Raw genomic sequence first — 20,980 nt, forward strand, 5'->3', positions numbered from 1 at the left:
AAAATGTAATCCTTTAAAATGCAAGTCAGTTTAAACAAGCACTAGCATAGCCAATTAGTGCAACAACATCAAGTGTTGCATGGCTAAACACATATAAGGTCCCAAAGGCGAGACCTATTGGCTATTTCAATGCTTGTTTGGCCTGGGCAGCGCATGTGCTGCTCTGCAATGCATGCTGTTTTCAGGTATGAATTTGAAGCTCCACCCATTTTCCACCCATCTTTTCAATTGGCTCCTGTTACTGTCCTTTCTAAATCATTGCTTTTGATTCATGAATAGGCTTGTAGTACGTCCTTAGTACCACCTTGTCTACATTTGTAACCTCCCATGAGGACTGGACTTTTTACTTGTGTTGTTACCAGGTCTGTTTTATCTAGTCTGTGAGCACTATTTTCTTTAATGATTTTCCACTATTCCATCCACGGCGTGCTTTCCTACAACGCAGCACTCTTTTATATTTTTATTACTAATGGCGGTGGGTCCACTTTAACTACAGTGGACACAACCCTTTATATATTTTATTTGTAAAAGCAAGAAGTGTGCATTCCTTGTGACATCAACTCCCCTCAGCCAAGCAGCACTTTTTATGTTTCGCGCGCCATGGCAAGTTTCACTTTTCAAGCCGCCCGGGATAATAGCGGCCGCTTCTTGTTTTTTTTTTTATGTTCAGCACGCCATGGGCACGTTTACTTTGCCAGCAGACTGGGACAATGGCAGCCTGTTTTAAAAAAATTTTTTTAACGATGTTGCTAGGAGCGATTCCGTCGACACTTTGTTTTGGGTGGGAGGGACAGCACCGGGCGCAGAGGCAGCAGCCGCAGCTAGGCCAGCTCTGGGGTTCCGGTGCTTCGCCTAACTGATACACTCTGCCAAGCCAGGCTCGCTGTGCCTTGCATGCTGCTTCCCTCATGCTGCCCCACTGATCATACGGGACTGCTCCCCTAGCGGCAGCGATAGCCCTTGGAAGCATTGCAAAATCTATTAAGCTAATCAGAGAATCAGAATTTATAATAGGTGAGGCATTTCACCACTCTGGATCTCATTCGAAGATCCTGGCCCATCCCTCCTAGCTTCAGCTAACTCCACCTATCCACTCCTACTTCTGCTCACAGCCCCCTGACTTCTGCTGCACATTCAGTCCCATACATTTCAGCCTCAGCTTCTCACAGATAGCCTCTGTTCCCGGCTGCCTGCCCCTCATCACCAAAATCTATTCCAGTTTCTGAACAGAATTAAAATATTGTCAATGTAATAGGTCTCGCATTTTGGAAACTTTGACCTATTGGTTTTGTAAATTACAATACCATTTATTTATGTGCACTTTGTACTTATAGTCGTTCCTTGCAGGTTCTAAAAACACAACTAAAAGGCATTGTTATGTACAATGCCATTAGCTCAATATCTCACAAATGCGAGACCTATTGCAATTCAAATCGTTAATGTATTTGAAGGCCTTTTCAAAAGCTCATACGCGACTGAAAGCTTTTCAGTTAGATTCTGCGGTTTGTGGCCTTAATTTTACAGTTCTTTTACCAAGGGCTCATTCAACCCTTTCTGATGGAGTCAATCTCACCTCAAAGTATTTTTTAAGATGTGCTTTGCTGTATTATTGGTGAATATAGATTGAACTGGAAAAGCAAGTCAAGTGCAGCATGTAGGCTGTAAAAGTACGGAGGAAGCATATGACATTATGCTTTTTTTCAGCACGGAGGACACAGAGTTCTGTTTTTAAAGACCGTCTTTTGGAAGAAATAGTCTTTAGAACCTGTAGAGAGGGGACAGCAATCTATTTCAGTAGCGACGACACGCAGGCAACTCGTAATTTTACAAAGTTTATTACTGATGTGAATAAACTTCTGCCTGTAGCAGATATGCTCGCTCATTGTAGACAAATATCCGCTTCATAGAGCAGAGCAAATCCAGATTTGCATTTTAATATTGTATTAGTAGAATTATTTTTGTTATATTGGGTCTCCTAATGTTATGTACATTTCATTATTTAATCAGTTTTTATTAACCGATCAATACAAATATTCCTACATTCAGAGGCTCCGGCCTCAGATACTAGAGTTATTCAATTTGTTACAGGTAATGGCAAGATACCTATATCTACATTGCCTCACTTTGAAAGCCATGCTTTGCCGTGGCAGTTTCTACAGTGTCCCAGTACATAAGACACCATTACCATGCCAGAAACCACATTGAGGTAGACTGCTAAGGAACACTGCATGCCAGACTCCATATGGTCATCCTCTAAATTACCTTTGTTATGCAAGTATCCTGATTTTCCAGGTATATACAGCACCATGTGATTCCAGAAACCTTATATCCATGACATTTACACACCAATTGCAAAGCAATTATCCATATTACCTTGATCTGTTACATTGGGAATCGTGCCAGAATTTATTAGCCTGAGTACCTACACCACTTTGGCATGCTAGAAACCCAAATGGCCTATTTAAGAGACATTGCAATGCAAGCACCGTTGTCAATATTGTGCTCATCCCGACTTCCAACCTTCTCCGTCGACCAGAAAGCATTAGGTACCAGGCAAGGGCAGAAGCTTCTGAAACTTGGACCTGCAGGCCTGCCCACCCACGACTGGCCAACCTGCTGGCTGCTTTGAACTCTACTTCAGAGACAGACTGAAAACTTTGCTTCTTCCTTCCTCTGGTGTGCTTTCATTCCCCCCCCTGTGCAGAGGTACATTGCACCTTCAGCTGCAGAATCCTTCTCTAGTCACTAGCAGATGAAGTCTTCTGAATTTGCGTACATGCACGTGTTGTAGCATCCTTTTGCAGGTTGCTTCTTGGAAAAACAACTGGTCTGTAAAATGGTGTTCCTTTGACTCAGTTTGCTCAAATGGTGGCAGGGTTTGCCAGCGGGCTGCAGCCACCAAGAAGCTAGGGGGGCTACCAGAGTTCGATTATGCCTGCCCATAAAGCTCTGGAACCAGCCCTCTAGCGTGTAGCCTAGCACGGAAAAGCCTGAATTTCAAGATGGCTAGATGAGCCCTGCTCGTAGAGGTGAGCAAATGTTCCTATTGGTGCTTTCTGAAACTGGTCTGAGCAAGGCATTAAAGATTACGGGTTGGTCTGCTGAGTTTGTCATCGAGGGTGAATGTAAGAGGAGCTGTGAACTTTTATGAAGTACAACAAAGGAATACATACATTTTATTTAAATGCAGAAGTGTCATAGTTCTTAATGAACTATTAAAATGTGTTGTCTAAGGAATTTAGGCAAAATATGTATAGGCTAGTGAATGCTTTTGAATAGCTGCTGGGGGTAGCTTCTTGCATTGCAGTGGTGAAGTACTCATTTTTAAGGGAAAATAAGAAGATGCACAGATCACTGTGAGAGCCAACGTTTAAGTGTATAGCAGCAATAAATTTACAGTTCATCATATAATTTCACAATTGTCTTTTATTCTAGCTGGGACTCCATCTTGTGCACGGCAGATACAGTGCCTTCACTGTCCACAAAAGGGAAGTTGCAGGAATGCCCACAATCTCACATCGTCCAAGTGTCCCTCACTTTACAGTACCAGGCAGGGCTTCGAGACGTCACACCTTGAACACCATAGAGAACAGATTCATAGCGAGGTGTAAAAGGCCAGTACTGGCTCTTGGACTGCCACACACATGCTTTCCATACCACGCCAGCTGTATGGACGTTCTTCTGTACTCTACACAGTCTGGTACCAAGATCCTTTGGCGCTTGCATGCTGTGTTACAGAGGCAACTCAATATCAGAAGATGTCTTATAACCCCACAAGGTCATGACTTCCGCAAAGTACTCCCTCATCACAGCTGGAAGCCTGCCTTCTTAATGTCCACAAAAATAAAATCCATCTCTGAATTCAGCCAAAAGAGCACCATGGTGTTTTGTTAACGTCACAATCGAGCAAGACGTTGAGCACTGTGCATGGAGCTCCCTGAATGGTCATCTCGGTGCGAGATGCCACCGTGTACTGCACGCTGTTGAGACCGCCTTCCCGATCTACCTTGAACTGCTCCTGAGGAAAGAAGAGAAAGGGTGAATGAACCTGCAGTGTACATTATAACTATCAGATAATTACAAATATTTTTTTCTTGCCTATCCTCCTCTATCACACTACAAGGCATTGTGCCCCAAGATAAGAGCACCTATCTGGTTCCTAATTTAGGGCACCAAAAATGTCCCCAGATAGGATCACAACAAATACAACACTCAACCAACCATGCAGTTACCCACAATGTAGCATGCTACTGATCCGAAAATGCAATTGGAAGCCACAATTTAAAATAAAGGCTACAATACAATTAAAAAACAGTATGGAATCTTTAATGGGTTCACATGGTTTGCACACTCCTGCCAACTTGTGGTTCAAGTCGAATTATTGAAAAAGTTTACAAGTATCTTCTGCCTTCAGCATGTGTGTCTGAAGTTATCTCCTATTGTCCACGATAAGGAAAAGTGGTTATATATCACCCCGTGGCAGAAGTCAGTGGGTAGTTATAGTTAGGACCATGTTTCCACAGGAAATACATTTTTTTGTTAGCCCATAACTTTGGCGGCATTAGATAAATCTTCACAGCATTTTTCTCAAACAAATCTCAGCCAGGTTATCTAAATGCCTTCACAAAAATTTGAAGGGTGACGTGTCAAGGGGGGATGGAGGAAAAAAAGGGGGGAGGGGACATGTTTTCCCCATTCAGTATATCATCGGAAATTTAAACAATCATACAGACAAAACGGCTGAACGGAATTGCACCAAATTTGGCAGAAAGCTAGATCTTTCCCCCTGAAAAGTTGCATTTAGTGATTTCCTATAAATCCATTCATCTGACATCAGAAAAATGCAGCCTAAAAATGTATAGATATCTTGCAGCGCAGTACTACAGAGAGAGTACAGAGTTACTATACGGCAGATGAGGCATATATATTGGCTGGTTAAGCGGCGCCAATGGTCCGGCATAACCGAGGACAGTGATTGGCTGGCCACAACATTAAAAGAAATGTTGCGGCCCCCATTTTAGGACTCATGGACTCGGACCCCTTGTCCTGAGATGAAAAAAAATATAAGGGGTAGGAGGGGTACCCTGTCCCCATGGCCGCTGTGTTTTTCGAGTTTAATATGTAACATTTTAATTGACAATTATACCCAACTATAACCTTACTTTAACCTTTGTTTTTTTTCAGTGAAGGTTAAAGTAAGATTATAGTTAGGCATAATTAGGCTTTCCTGTTTTCAGTTTCAATTTTAGGTAAATTCTGGTGGGGGGTTTTCAGTGTTTTTAAGTGATTTCAATATCTTTAAAAACAGTGGTTATCAGCCATTAAAAACTACAGAAAGAGTTTTTTCTGTGTCTATGGAACCTTTTGCCATTGCTTGCTTTCTGCACTGATAGTGCATAGTATATAGACAGTGTATATGAGGTCCAAATACATTTTTACAAATCAAAGTTATCATAGTACACCATACAATACTTCTTCAGCGAGTCTTTGGTCATGCACACTCGCTCTTTCCTTCCTTCCCATGTAAACTTTTATCTGTGAAAAGGCCCTCTCAACATTGGCACTTGAGACAGGCAACGCCAAAATAGCCAGTACACAATTTGCTAACTCTGGCCACTGACATAGCTTTCCATGCCAATACTGGTGCACCTGAAGATTGTGATTTTCTGCGACAAGTTCTGCAACGTATGAGGTGAACTGGGCGCATATGCCCTCAAGAGTCATTGAAGCGGTCAAAAATGAGGCAGCACTTTTGAAACCGGAGAACATTGCCCTTTACGGAAGGGATCTATAACTTGTGCAGAGTCCCACAGTGAGGTTTCATTGACTTCAAATGCCATGGTTGGTGAAGAGCTATTTCTCAAACATTGTCAAATAAATGTTCCTGAATTGCTCCTCAACATTTCTTTGATTACCAAGTGGTAAGCACTCTAACATGGAACATGTTGCAGTGCCAAAATCACTAAAAGTGTTGCCCAGCCTACTCTCAAGGAGATGTTTCACATCTACACCAATTATGCTGAAAACTTGGTAGACAAAGGTGTTTCCAGACTCGTTTTTTATTATGTCCACTACAGCAGTCATGCTTTCCTGCAAAAATAGAAGTATGCAGTAGAATGTATTTTTTTTTCAAATCACTATCAATATGTGACCAAAGATCCTCCCATTTCTTGAGGCATCATCACTCAGCAAAAGTTCTGTAAACGGTTGCCACATGGATAATATAGCATTCATGGCCTCTAGGACTGAGCACCACCAGCAAAGTGACACCATTGTGATGACACCTTCTTTGATGCCACACAAAGCACAACATGAGAAATATTTGCGTTTTAGTTTCCACGCATAACAAAACAGTGCACGAGAATGGCCTACCAAGTCAATAGCGTTCTTCATTAACTCTGAAGATTGTTAAGATAATTTCAGCATATCATCTAACAAGTGGCAAGGATCTCTTACAGGGAAGCACTTCAGCTCAGGTATCGATTTTGACAGGTCATCACACATCTTTTTCATATACGTAGCTGAATCACTGCAAATACAAACAATATCACTCCAATCTTTGTTGAACTCTGTAAAAACTTTTTGCAGCAGCTTTCCAAGTGACACTGCTTTCCATGTTTTCCAAAATTCTGGTGTCATGTTTTCACCAGTATCCCAGATTCTTTGTGACTGCACTATTTTCACATATACCTGTCACTATACCTTGCATTGAATGTTTAAAGCCTGTGGTGTTTGGCAAATCACCCACTATCAATACTGACTCACTAGAAAAGGGGACTGATGTTCAAGGGTGTTTATCCATTCTCGTGGGTAAATGTGACAGTACATATTAGGAAAGATTCTTATGAGAGCAACATTTTTCCTATCAGTGAAAGACTCAAACGTAGCCAAAAAATCAAATATGATTTTGATATTTCCCGATTATCTACAGTTTTTTAAAATAAATAAAAACATGCTTCTAACCCCTTTAGACCAAAGACCACAAAACTGAAAAAAGGAAGAAACAATAATTTTGTGACATCCCTGAACAACAAAACTCAAGCAGAATAATGTTAGTCCAGTTTTTCTTACTGCTACATTACATTTTATTGGCCCCTTCAGGAAGAAATAACAAGCATTTACAATGCAACGGTCTCGCCTTTGCAAAAGTTAGAGCTATTGGCATTGTAAATGACAATTTTTTTATGTATGTGTTTGTTTTGAAAACAGATAAATAAATGGCATTGTCATTTATAATAAATAACACAAGGAAACCGGAGGTCTAGTGAAAAAAAGAGTAAATACACACAGAACAAAGATTGAAGCAAGACTTACAACCAATCGTTATAACTATCTGACAGTCAGTGATAGTGAAAGAATGATGACGCAAATGCGAGTTCATGCCAGGAGACACCCTGAGGAGGGCAGAAATATGCTTAATCTCTCGCAAATGTGAGACCTATTGCATTTGCAAACAAACACACACACGGAGCCACACACACACACACACACAGAGCCACACACACACACAGAGCCACACACACACACAGAGCCACACACACACACATAGATGTGGTGGATGTGGTGGTGGTGGATGTGGTGGTGGTGGATGATGTGGTGGATGTGGCGGTGGTGGATGTGGCGGTGGAGGATGTGGTGGTGGTGGATGTGGTGGTGGTGGATGTGGTGGTGGACGTGGTGGTGGTGGATGTGGTGGTGGTGGGGGATTTGGTGGTGGGGGATTTGGTGGTGGGGGATTTGGTGGTGGGGGATTTGGTGGTGGGGGATTTGGTGGTGGGGGATGTGGTGGTGGGGGATGTGGTGGTGGTGGTGGTGGTGGATGTGGTGGTGGTGGTGGATGTGGTGGTGGTGGTGGATGTGGTGGTGGTGGTGGGTCCGTACCCTCCTCTTCCTGTCTCTCTCCTTTGTAGTTACAGATATGTATAAACAGTGTTATATTCATCTGTATCTGGACCTATATAGACCCGTTCGTGTGTGGAGCGGATGTATCCGGTACATATGCTTTCACACGAATTGAAACGCATGGATACAGACACAAAGATGAACGCTCCGGTGAGAGTGTACATCTATCTGGCTTAGACATTGGAATCTGAAAGTACTCATGTGGCTGTAAGTGTGTGATGTGTGTGGAGATCGACTGGATGTGTGCGGCAGAGAGGGAGTGTGTGTGTAATAGACTAGGCCTGTTTGTGTTTGCGACCCACCTTGTGTTTATGCACGTGTGTGGGCGCACAGGCATGCGTGTGTGCATCTGAACCCGTAAGTATGCCTGTCTGCCTCTTGTATAAACTCGCACGCACACCCACCCCCAGAGGGTTTTGCTATCTCCACAGACGCACTGGCCTTATCTCCCGGCCCACTGCCACGGTGGTGCTCCTGTGCCCGGCCCAGGGGTCGGCTCCCCGAGTCAGCCTTTGCTTCACAAGCCGGAGGGCAGAGGGCCCGACCCGGACTTGTAAACAGAGGCATGTTTACATTCCCAGCACAAGGCGCACTCACGTACTTCAGCGAGGAAGACTGTGGAAATGTTTACATCTGTTTCCTCTGGGGTTTCCGTGGTGCTGAACGTGTCGCTGTGCGGCCACTTCAGAGCGCATCCTCTGCAAGAAGCCTCTCTGCGTGCCTGTGCACGGTGGTAGCGCAGAAGGCGCAAGGATTGAGTGGAGGCCCCAAAATAGGACGGGTGGTATAGCTGTGGGAACCCCCGAGGCCCCGAAATAGGACGGGTGGTATAGCTGTGGGCACTCTGAGGCCCCGAAATGGGACGGGTGGTATTGCTGTGGGCACCCCGAGGCCCCGAAATATAACGGGTGGTATATCTGTGGGCACCCCACTGCCGCCCATGGGTTCCATGCAGGTGGGTGGAAATAGCTAACAAACAGGGCCCAGCGTTGGTCTTGTGATCCTGTACGTGTGTTATAAACACGGTCTCAGCACTCGGCATTGCAAAATGAAATGTCATCCATATAACTTTCTTCATGTGTTCTATATTTTAGACACCTGATAAATAGCTGCAGACACCCCGGGTATTCATTCGCAGATTTAAAAAAAATTGAAATCGAGCAATGACACATAGCAAATGACCTTTTAATGATGGATCGCGGGGGGCGTGGTGGGTGGGGAAGGGGGCCCTATGATCATTTGATGGATTCCACAGCCGTCCCTGCTAGATAAGCCCCCTCTCCAGGTCATCTTTCCAGGAACGGACCTCGAAAAGCGGCCCGGCTTCTCGTGCGCAGCACGGAGCCGCTCAGCATTTTGTCTCCGACTTTTGGTGAAATGTAGGAGCTTGTGAAGGTTTCATTGTGAAGATGGGTTGACATGCAAAGAGATTAAGTGTCTGGGATTGGACTCCGAGCACGTTTGTGCGGCGTGAGCAGAGTACGTAAACATTTTTTTTTAATGTAGGAGCTACATCTTGAAAGTATTGGTGGGTGACACACTAAGGGTCCGCTGACTTTTCTTTGAGAGATGCCACCCATTAGCCACTCGCGGTAGGCGCACACGATTGTGCACGAGGGGCAGGCTCCATCTGGTGTGTCGGAGGAGTTGCATATATCCTGTGTATTCCGTCCTACGCACACAATGGGGCTGACACTTGTGCTCGCTGGGCCTGACATCTGCCCGCTGTGACGGCCAGCTGTGATTTTTAGGAAATATGCGATAACGGGATTTGAATAAAACCAAGGAATCCGGAAAGTGAGCGCCGCGCGCCTCGTGAACAGCGCCGTGCGCCCCTCTGCAGACTCCCCCTGCATTCCAGAGAGGCACGCGACGCGATCCGGTCTGCCCTGCAATGCTGTGAAGACAAGACCTGGCCGCGCGCACAACGTTATCCTATGGGGAAACGCTGCGCGCGGCCAGGTCTTGTCTCACTTCGGCGTTCTCAGACTGCTGAGGCGCCGACTATAGTTCTCTGGCGAGGACGCGCTTTCAGCGCGTTACTAGCCGAGACCTAAAAATGACTCTTTCACTCTCCTTTTCCTTTCTTTGAATGGCATTTAGTTTGTGGTTGTGCAGGTTTTTTTTCCAGTGTTTATATGTTTACACTGGTGAGGGCTATTTCCCTTCCAGTGGGGATTTATCAGTTGTTATAGGTTTAAACCTAAAACCGGACAGCCTAGGTATAATTGTCAATTAAAACATTACAGTTGAGATATATATATATATATATATATATATATATATATATATTAAACATATGTGCGTGCGTCTAAGTACATAATATCGCTTCTCAAAAGAAAATGTTGGTCAGATTTAATTTTTCTATAAAAACAAATTAGGGGGAAAAAGGATGAGAAAACACTTTATAAACCTTTTTTTAAAGAAATAAAGGAAAGCAGAACAATGTAGAAAATTAGCCTGGAAACTCAGAGGGCTGTAAAAGTGAAACTGCTTATTTAAGGGAGGAAATACTGAAAGAGTCTCCTGTGTGGTCTCTCCAACAGATGTAGAAGGTTGGTGCACCACTGGTGTGGCTAATCGGGAGCTTTGAGAACGAGCCTGGCTTTCCAGTTTTATACTTTATTACTGATAAATCAAATACATTACAGGAAATGCGTACACATACATCTCTGTCCAGTATATCAAAAGGGCATTCCTCATTAGTAATACCTGGAGGGAAAGTCTTCCTGCATCTGTGAAGAAATCTATCTGAGAATACACCCACTCGTACAAAATGTATGTCCAGGACTTTGTTCTGCAGGACCAACTTGTGATTTTCTTGGAAAGTTTTGCTGAGTGAATCTACTTCTGCATGTGAACACCTGTAGATGTACAGCTGCAATCTGTAGGCTTCCTGCTATGAGTCATTTCCATATTTATTGGGCTTCCAGAGACAGGGGTCTGGAATGCTCCCCTTGCTAGTTTAAAATAGTACATTGTAGTCGTATTGTCAGTTTGAGCAACCAAGAAATTTCAGATGGAAGAAAGGACTTAAGAGCAATATTTGCTGCTCTCAAACCGAGAAGATTGATCTGGTAAGTCACCCCTTTCTTGGACCAAGTCTCCTGCCCGTAAATGTGATCCATGTGAGCAGCCGATTCCTAAAAGAGAACAATCTGTCACAATTGTCTAAGTCAAGATCTCTTCATGGAAGGGCACTCCTCTCAGAAGATTCTGTAATTGGCTCCACAAGTGAGATGACTGAATTACAGTCTAGAATAAGGAAGCTTGTCTTCCCAGGTGCTGGAACATGGACTGGTCCCTTTAGACATTTCTGAAGAGGTCTTATTTGAAGGCGAGCATGAGGTAATAGGAAAATTGAGAACATCATTGATCCCAGCAGAGAAGCATGCATGTGGAAGGATTTTCTGTTATGAAGTAGATTGAAATATTGCAGTTGGATAGAGAATGGTCTCACCTCTGAAGGACATAATGATACAACCTATGTATCCAGAACCACGCCCAAGTAGTGAATGGTTTGACCTGGAGTTGAGGGAGACTTTACATGTTTCAAGTGAAACATCAGACTGTGCAGAAAGGGGGAGAGTGTTATAATGATAAAAGTAATATTTCTTAATATGTTCAGGCTCTGATCAGCCAGTCTTTCGGAAAGGGATAGATGAATAGGTTCTGCTTTCTCAGTTGTGCTACTACAAATGCTAAACATGTAGAAAGTGTTCTCAGAATCAACTACAAGCTGAATGGTAGGACTTCCTAACACAGTGCTAATTTCTAACAGTGATCATTCATAATCTTGAACCTTAGGAACTTCCAACATTTCACTGAAGTCAGAATGTAGAAATATGCACCCTATAGGTCTACCATGCACATCATATTTCCTTGATTTAATTGGGGTAAAACGTAGACAAAGATAAAACATTCAGGATGCTGGCTTAACACAATCTGTGTTCCTTCTTAAAATCAAGAATGGGTTTGAACTCTTGCTTGGGTCACTTTATTGAGCCAGAGTGTGACTGAAATACATTCCCCTTCCATTTTGTTGAAGAGGGACATACTCCACTGCTTGCTTTTCCAGTAAGAAGTTTGCTTCTTGATGGAGTTGCCCCAATGGTGTTGGGAGGATTTTCTCAGAGGGATGTTAGGTGGAGGGAATTTGAACATCAGGCAGTAGTGGTTTGCCACAATGTTCAGCACCCATCTGTCTCATGTTATATTTTTCCACTCAACCAGGTGCTATCTGAAGCTTCCCCCAACTGGGGTAGCTCAACGAGGCAAGGGAAGAAAAAAAGAGTCCGTGCAATACAGGAGGTTTTCCTGTGGTCACAGCTAGTTTACAGACACCTCCTTGTTTTGAAGATTTCCACTAGTGATACGGCTGCCGATGTGGCTGATGCTAGTGCTGGGACCACTGGCTGTGGTGGTCTGAACCCTCTAAAGAAAGCAGCCCCTGCATCTCCCCAGTAGGGCAGTGGCAATGGCAGTATCATCGCGGTGCAGAGGTCCCACACATTTCCCTGCCTACTGATTGGAGATGTTTGCGGTCTTTATCTGGAGTCACTGTGGAAGTAGGGCCCGTGGTATAAGATTTCATGGTTGCGGAAACAATCACAACGTTTAGTTGCATATCAGCGTGCAAGAACAATGAGTTTTCATCCGGAGGCTTTTACTTTTTGAAAAGTCTAAAGGAAGTTAATTGGCTAATGCACAAGTAAGACAAAATTAAATGGCTGGTTCCAACAGGTCCGGAACTAAAGAAAGGAAGGCAAACGGACACCAGTATTTAATGATTTTTGGTAGTACCTCATTGAAAGTGCTAATGTAATCAAAGGAGGAGACCGTTAAAGTTGGGGAATACCCTGGGATGGAATAAGACTAAGGTTAAAAAGCAGACCTGGCTTTTTGTAAAGACCTTTTCCTTGTTATTGGTTCTCGTTAAAATGTTATCCCTCAGAACTTGTTAATAGGTAATGTGTTCAAAATCACAGGTTACAGTTAATGATCTCAAGGCAGATCCATATTCTTCTATGGACTCATCCCCTTCTTGTTTTCTAGAGTAGAATTTTAACTTTTCCATCACAATGTTAGTTTTTTCTCTCCATACCGTACACAGATGGTTTTGGTTTGAAGGAATATAAGCACGTTCGAAGATATTTTTCAAAAGGGCTAGTTTACTTGCTGGGCCACAATCATCCCTGTCTAGAACCTCAACATAAGCTAAACATTCTGCCTCCCATATCTCCCAGTCATTCGTCAGGTGGCTCAAGGTACAGCAAGAAATGAAGAAGGTGGTACTATCCCTGACATATTACAGAAGTACTACAAAAATATAGGTATTCCACAATAAAAGTACTTATTTGTCAGTATTTTTATAATGTATTGTATAGGTAAAATAAGAACAATTGTTCACAGGGACAATTTTAGAGAATTAATGGGAGTGCTATACTGGGGGGTGAATTGATAAAAGGCGCAGTCATGAAAAACAAAATAGTTCTCATGAATTTCCAATGCGATGTAAGGTTAACATTCTATACATGGTATGGCAATAAAGAAAGGACTGTACAATAAGCGAGGCTGCTGGTTTGCGGTGTTGAAGAAACGCAAGGACTGGTTATAGTATGGATTTTAACAGAACAAATGTAGTACTTTTGCAATACGAGAGATTCCTCATTTTTTGGTAGGATAATGGAATCTTATACGACTGTTACCTGGTGCTACTGATCTCTGAACAGGAAGCGGTGTGCATACAGAGAAAAGGGTGTGTGTGTCTGTGCACCTGTGTGCGTGTGTGCATGTTTTTTTATTTTCATGATGGGCAATTCTTTTGAAAAGTAATAATCTGCATATATCATCATAAATTACAACCCTGGGATCCCACGCTCGGGTGGAACAATTCAGTACATACAACTAATAATAAAAGATCTCCTGGAGGAGAACCTCTAAACACACGGACGTCAGTGCCACCTTAAGGATGCATTTTGGGGAGCAACAGTCTGTTGTGCTAGAATCTATGATGCGTGCAAAACTAGTTTTAGAGGCAAGTAAGTTATTTTGCTACATACATACTGCATACATTTGCGTGATTTTATCGTTTTTGCAGGCACAACAGCCAGTGCTGAAGTCCTCACACATGCAGCCAGCACGGAAGGATGCACATTAAGCAGACATTGACATGTTATCCTGTCTTACAGTGCCTCACTCGACATCCTAATCCGTTCCATGCTGGAATTGACCAGCAGTTAATGGCCGAAAAAGGTCACAATGCATTTTTAAATACGCCAGGTTTCAACTGGAGTCAAAGGATAAAGCACATGTCCATTCAAAAGTGCAAATGCTCCTCAACACCCAAGTTTCAGAAATGACTGCTGGACTACAATTGTCGGGAAAAGGTCTCAATTTCCAAGAGCGGTGGTCAACCGGGCACTTGCATTCGGAGCTCTTTGGGCCTTGGCTGGGTGTTTCTTGGCTATCCCTCGCTTTAGGATCTAAATATAGAATTGGGCAGACAGCAGAACCTCAACAGGGCTTGCCCACCCCTAAAAGTCGACAAGAATTGTGCACAAATAAAGGAAGTTCTTAGGTTTCTATAGTGCAATTCTAAAAAGAATAATAATAATTTTAAAAAAAGAATGCCAAACTGAGAGCTATGGGAAACAACGAAGAAACAGAACATCGGAGCAAAGTGGTGTTGTGGTTTCCTATCGCTTTCATCGGTATCTGTGAGAAAACACTGCTCCGTTCACCGGGTCCGCGAGTCCTTCAAAGACTGATCCAGATCTAACCACAAAGTGGCACAAATGTGCAAAAATGTAAAATTGCATAAGAGAAATACTGAAAAATGTGCAACGGTGGTACGACTAGAAGACAGGCAGAAAAGACAAGAGAACAGGCACAGCCACACAGCTCAAGTCAAGCACATTAAGAGGGTGCAGTATACACGCGGAGGTGCAAAGATCACACAGGATGCAAAAGTACAGGCAGGGAGCACTGAGAGGGAGGTGTGGGGGAGCTGAGCCACCGATTGGGATGGGGATAAGAGCAGAGATAGGGGTGGGACACAGAAAAGGCAGATGTACATGAGACGAGAGCACACTAGGGTGCAAAACACTGGCAGTGTTTTATGTATAGGGAACAGCGAAGGGAAGATTGCGACATACAGGGGAGACTACAGACATAAGTAAGGAGTAACAAGGCAAGCATGGAGTAGTGATGTGGGGGGGAGGCAGAGCACAGGAAGAAGTACAGCAGTAACAATCACAAGCAGGCAGAAGTACAAGGAGCTGCACAAAAGGAAAGGTCCCGGGGAAACGCATAGGCAGGAGATCAAGGACAGAGATATAGAGTAACAATGCAGACAGGGTGTGGTGCACCAGAGGACTGAAAGCAAAGGGGGGGGGGGGGGGGGGGGGCAGAGTACAGGCAGAAACAGGTAGGTAAAACAAGCATTGAAAATGCAATAGCTCTCGCCTTTGATTAAGTTAAAGCCATTTGCTTTGCTAATGGTATTGTATAGCAAAGCAAATGGCGTTAACTTAATGAAAGGCGAGACCGGGTTCGAGTTTCAGCAAGTACGCGCAACATCCTGTGATTCTGGGCAAATCGCGTAGTCTCCCTGTGCCTAACAAAAACTAATGTGTCCTAATGTAACGCAACTGGTGCTCATGTAAATCGCTCGGATACCCAATTCCCTCGGGTCAAGTTCGCGCTATATAAAACTCCGTTAAAAAAAAAAAGTGAGTGGCTCACAACACCCCAATTATGGTGAGTACTGTTTTTTAGTACATTTTTGTTTGGTGTACTTGTTCTTTTAGTAGTCTCACATTTAGGGTGGATTAGGACCTAAAGAATAAGTACCCCAGAAAATGACCTTAACAGCTTCGCCCCCTCCGTCCAGCCCATCCCTCCCACTCCCTCAAATCTTGCCATAAAGTTTTGAAGGGGGCTCGACAAGAAAATATTTTGCTTAGGGGGGCTCAAAGCAAAAAAGTTTGAAGAGCTCTGGTCTAGAGTGACGGTGTGTGGGAAAAATGATGAGTTAGAATGCTACTCCAGCAACTGTTGGTGTTTTACACTATTAGGCAAGCATTTCTACAATCACCGTTTGAGTGTCTGATGTAAGCCTCAAGCAGACACGGGTATACCCAGCTGTGGGTCCCACAGTCACTGTGCCAATAGAATACAAGGTATACCTCATTGATGAGGCCATCCAAGGCAAACTGGTCTGGGGTTGCTTGCATTTCCTCCTCAAGGGGGCCTCGTTGCAAGGATTGTCATATGAACCAGATTGAGTCTTCATTTGCATAAGGTGGGTGTCATTCAAGAGTGAAGGGGGGCGGGACGATGGGTTGGAATGCTACCCAGAGCAACAGCAAGTGGTTTAAACTATTAACCTCTTCTTGCACGCTCAATAATAATGGGAATGTGTGGCAAAAAAGCCACTGATTGTGGCACCCTATGCGCAGTATTCATGCCGTTGAGCCAGGTACACTGCAGGATACAAGGCATCATGGACCGGGAGTGTATTGAGAAGCCTAGAACTCATTCACATCTGGAGTACAGCGGGTGCTCAGTGCCATCGAACCCGATACACAGCATGCACGCTGTGCCACCAAACTGGATGTTTGGCAAGCAAATCTCACAGTGACATTGAAAATGTGCACAATGGGCAAGAGAGGGCCAGTGGAATAAGAACATGGCTGCATATACACAGCCATCAAACTGGTGCCTAGCATGTTTGGAAATGCAACAGTTCAGAGGGCACTGTGGACAAGAAATTCAATGGAAGAAAGAAAAAACAGGCTAATGGTGATACTTTCACCCCTACTAAAGCAGGTGTACAGCGGGGAACACATACTGAAAGCATCATCTAACATTGGGCATTAGTGATGCCATACAGAGCAATGAAATTGGTACAAAACTGTTAAAACTCAGTTGCCAAGCCAAACGTACTGTGAATAAACAACACAGGGAAACAAACAAATGTGGGCGATGAACGCCGCTGATCTATAAGCAACAGTGAACGGTACACTGCCATTGAACCCGCCAGTGATAATCACTACGTCAATGAACTGACACACAGCACAGTTTAATCTGAAAAGCGGTTAGTGACAGGCACATTGACGCATGTCAGGGGGGGGGGCACTACAGCACCAACGAACCGTGCACAATAAAGTGTCAAAGACAGGTTATACCAAAGCGCCACTTGATTGGTCTCATTGCGAAAGGTATCGCGATAATGAACTGGATACACAGCAGCCAATACCATGCAGTCAATAGGAGTGCACGGCATGCAATATGTCACTAATATACCTTATGCCCATTGGGCACTATAATGACCCTATGTAATAAAGGAGAGGCGGTCCAATCAAACCAAATCATGACAGGCAATACATAAATGACAATCTAAGCAAAGGCACGGCAGGAAAAGCAACACATCCAGTCTGAGCTATTCTCGGAGCAGGTTCTAAATAGGGGCAGAGTCGTAACCACTCTCAGGCTTTCAAAAGGGGGCTGACGACCACAGTGCTTCAGAACCCAGCGTACTTCGAGCAATACAACGCCAATACACTGGGCACTGAAGAATCTAGGCCTCGCCTCTAATCTGAGTTGCTTATGAAGACTTGACATTTTTAGTCACCGCCTTTACCACCACTTCACCAAAAGCCGGTCCTTTTCAAGTTTTGGGGGTAAATAAAGGATTTATAGAGAGATATACAAATAAATATATATCAAACCGTAAAGAGTCATGTCTGTTTTATCAGTGGTACCCTCCCCCAACAACAGATGCAAGGTCAGCGATATCGGGGTGAAAATAACACAGTGTTCAAAAGAATGAAACTAGAAGCGCCTGGAGTGCACGGAGTGCGTGTCGGTGCGCTGTGGAGCCGTGGCGACCAATACCTTCTTCCCCTTCTGGCGGGTCGGCTCTTCCGCAAGCGGTGGCAGCTCGAGCCTGCGGACAAGCCCGCCTCTCTTCCTCTGGGGAATGGTGGCTCTTCCTCCAGGGAGCTCTCCTCCTCCTCACGCCAGCCACCTGCTCCCCGGCCTAGGCTGCACGTGAGCTGCAGGTGGCACGGGACCCACCTGTGCCCGGCGGACCCTCCCTTCCAGGGTCCACCTGTGCCAGGCGCGGACTAGTCGCGAGAGCCAAGGAGGGCGTGGCTATGTGTAGGGAGCAAGCAGGCTGTGTTTGAATTTATTTTGTTAAATCCCGGGCCTAGCAGGCGGACCGAGCAGAAAGAGGCGCTAAAGAGACAGCCGCCGCGGCCCAAGCAAGAGCCCAGTGACGTGGTGCCAGTAGAAGAGCACACCGGGCACCGCGGTCTTTTATGAGCCCGGTGTCAAGTGTGATGGAAAAAAGTGCGTAGGGACCAATTAAAGGAGACAGCATCACTCTGCATGTGAAAGATTCAGTCCCGGTGAGCAGGGCCAAAAGTGGACAGGGCAGTAACAAGGAGGGACTAAAAAGCCTCCTTAACAATAGAATGCCAGCGTTTAGCCTAAGCTATGACGTGAGCTAATGGGAAGAGGGGGCGGGGCTTCAGGTCCCCTTCCTCAACCGTATTGATTTCAAGAAGCTCTCGAATGCATGTGCTGCTATCGCCAGCCGAGACCTAAAGAACAAGTTACTTACCTTCGGTAACGCTTTTTCTGGTAGATACTATATCTGCCTGTGGATTCCTCACCTTGTGAATATCCCCTTGCGTCAGCAACATTCGGAAATTCTTTTTGTAGCTTCGCGCCGACGTGGTCCCAGACGTCACAGAGGCACGGCACCGCTCGCGACTCCGCTGACGTCACCGACGCCTATAATAGGCCCACGCCGGCGTGATGACATCAGTTCCGCCCTTTTTTCCGTGCCTTCGAGGCACACGGACGGACCGATGACAGTAGACATATACCCAGTATACGCAGTACAAATACCAAGGTAACACACACAGTGTGAAGCAAATGCAACAAAACATTTGAAATAAACAAATACATAATAGAAACTCTGGCATAGAAGAGTAGACAACGGGGAGGCGGGTGGGTCAGTGAGGAATCCACAGGCAGATATAGTATCTACCAGAAAAAGCGTTACCGAAGGTAAGTAACTTGTTCTTCTGATAGATACATCTGCCGTGTGGATTCCTCACCTTGTGAATAGAGTCCCACAGCAGTCCCCACTCCCGGAGGAGGGTGTCCACTCTTCTAGACCAGGAAATCCTGGAGGACAGAGCGTGCAAAATGACCTTCCCTCCTCACCTCGGAATCCAAGCAGTAATGCTTCGCGAATGTGTGAAGGGAAGACCAAGTTGCCGCTCTACAAATATCCTCAACAGGCACACCTCTAGCCAACGCTGAGGTTGATGATTTAGCTCTTGTAGAATGAGCCCTTATACCCTCTGGAGGTTCCTTACCGGCCAAAGAGTAGCAGATCTTAATACAGAGGACGATCCATCTTGATAAAGTCCTCTTATGGACCGCTCTTCCTTTCTTGCAGCCAGCAAAGCCAATAAAGAGCTGGTCATCCAAACGACAGTCTTTAGTCCTGTCCAGGTAAAAAAGACACCGCCCTCTTGGGGTCAAGACGGTGTAATCTCTCCTCCTCCTTGGAAGGGTGTGGGGGAGGATAAGAGGTAGGAAGGGTAATGGATTGACCAAGGTGGAAAGGAGTCACCACCTTTGGCAGAAAAGCAGCCCTGGTCCTAAGAACCATTCGATCAGCATGAATGGTCAAGAAAGGGGGCTTGTGACTAAGAGCTTGAAGCTCACTTACCCTCCTTGCCGAGGTTATTGCAACGAGGAAAACCGTTTTGAAAGTCAGAAGCCTCATAGGACATTTGTGAAGAGGCTCAAAAGGAGCACCCATTAAAAATGTCAAAACAAGATTTAAATCCCACTGAGGCACAATAAAAGGAGTAGGAGGGAACTTATTCGTGAGGCCCTTCAAAAACCTTAAAACTATAGGAGATTTAAAAAGAGAAGGCTGGTCAGGCAAACAGATAAAAGCCGACAGCGCAGAAAGATAACCCTTCACCGTGGCAACAGCAAGCCCCTGCTGTGCCAGAGAAAGGGCAAACTGGAGAACATCAGATAAATGGGCCCTCAAAGGGTCTATAGACTTCTCCCTGCACCAAGTAACACATTTTGACCACCTATAAGAATAGATGGACTTAGTGGAGTCACGCCTGGCTGACAAAATGACATCCACTACATCAGGAGGGAGAGAAAAAGAAATCAGGTTGCCCCGTTCAATCTCCAGGCATGAAGGTGTAAGGTCTGGAGGTGGGGGTGTAGAACCTGCCCCTCCATCTGAGAGAGGAGATCTGCCCTGTGAGGGAGATGGAGCGGCGGGTGAGAGGAGAGGTGGAGAAGGTCTGAATACCACACCCTTCTTGGCCAATCCGGGGCGATCAATATGACTTGGGCCCGATCTTGGCGAATTTTCCTCAGAACCCGAGGAATCAAAGGTATGGGAGGAAACGCGTAAAGGAGTTGCGAGCTCCAACTCAACTGAAACGCGTCCCCCAAGGCTCCTTGCATCGGATACTGGAGACTGCAGAATGACAGGCAGTGAGCATTCTCGCGAGTGGCGAACAGGTCCACCCGAGGAGTCCCCCACATCTGAAAGATGTTGTGAACTACCCCCGGATGGAGCCTCCACTCGTGATCGGCAGAGAACTGCCGACTGAGACTGTCTGCACGAACGTTCTGAACTCCGGCCAGATGATTTGCCATCAGACAAATCCGATGGTCCTGAACCCAGGACCAGAGACGCAGAGCCTCTCTGCAGAGACACTGCGACCCTACTCCTCCCTGCTTGTTGATGTACCACATCGCGGTCGTGTTGTCCGTCAGGACCTGAACCGACTGACCGCGAAGGGAAGGAAGGAAGGCCTTGAGCGCCAGACGTATCGCCCGCAATTCTAAAAGGTTGATGTGAAGCAACCTTTCCTCTGGAGACCAAAGACCCTTGACCTCCAGGTCCCCCAGATGAGCACCCCACCCGAGAGTGGACGCATCCGATATCACTGTGGCAACCGATGGAGGAATCTGGAAAGGCTTCCCTTGAGACAGATTGCCTTCCACGCTCCAC

At 45.2% G+C, this 20,980-nt stretch overlaps 2 protein-coding genes across 3 annotated transcripts in view; one reads left to right on the top strand and one right to left on the bottom strand.

Annotated features, from left to right (window-relative positions):
* Positions 1–3,491, top strand: part of LOC144768795 (rab11 family-interacting protein 1-like) — a 490,744-nt gene extending 487,253 nt beyond the window's left edge. The window contains exon 6 of the mRNA XM_078652739.1: positions 3,436–3,491. The gene's annotated coding sequence lies outside the window, so the exon portion shown is untranslated. The remainder of the gene's footprint in view (positions 1–3,435) is intronic.
* The window catches only part of B4GALT7 (beta-1,4-galactosyltransferase 7), a 73,108-nt gene continuing 55,485 nt past the window's right edge, over positions 3,358–20,980 (bottom strand). For both annotated transcript variants that reach the window (XM_078652740.1, XM_078652741.1), the window contains one exon: positions 3,358–4,018. In XM_078652740.1, the coding sequence (XP_078508866.1) occupies positions 3,863–4,018 (156 nt within the window). In that variant the 3' untranslated portion in view covers positions 3,358–3,862. The remainder of the gene's footprint in view (positions 4,019–20,980) is intronic.

Source organism: Lissotriton helveticus, chromosome 7 (genome assembly GCF_964261635.1).
Source record: "Lissotriton helveticus chromosome 7, aLisHel1.1, whole genome shotgun sequence".
Classification (NCBI taxonomy): Eukaryota; Metazoa; Chordata; class Amphibia; order Caudata; family Salamandridae; genus Lissotriton; species Lissotriton helveticus.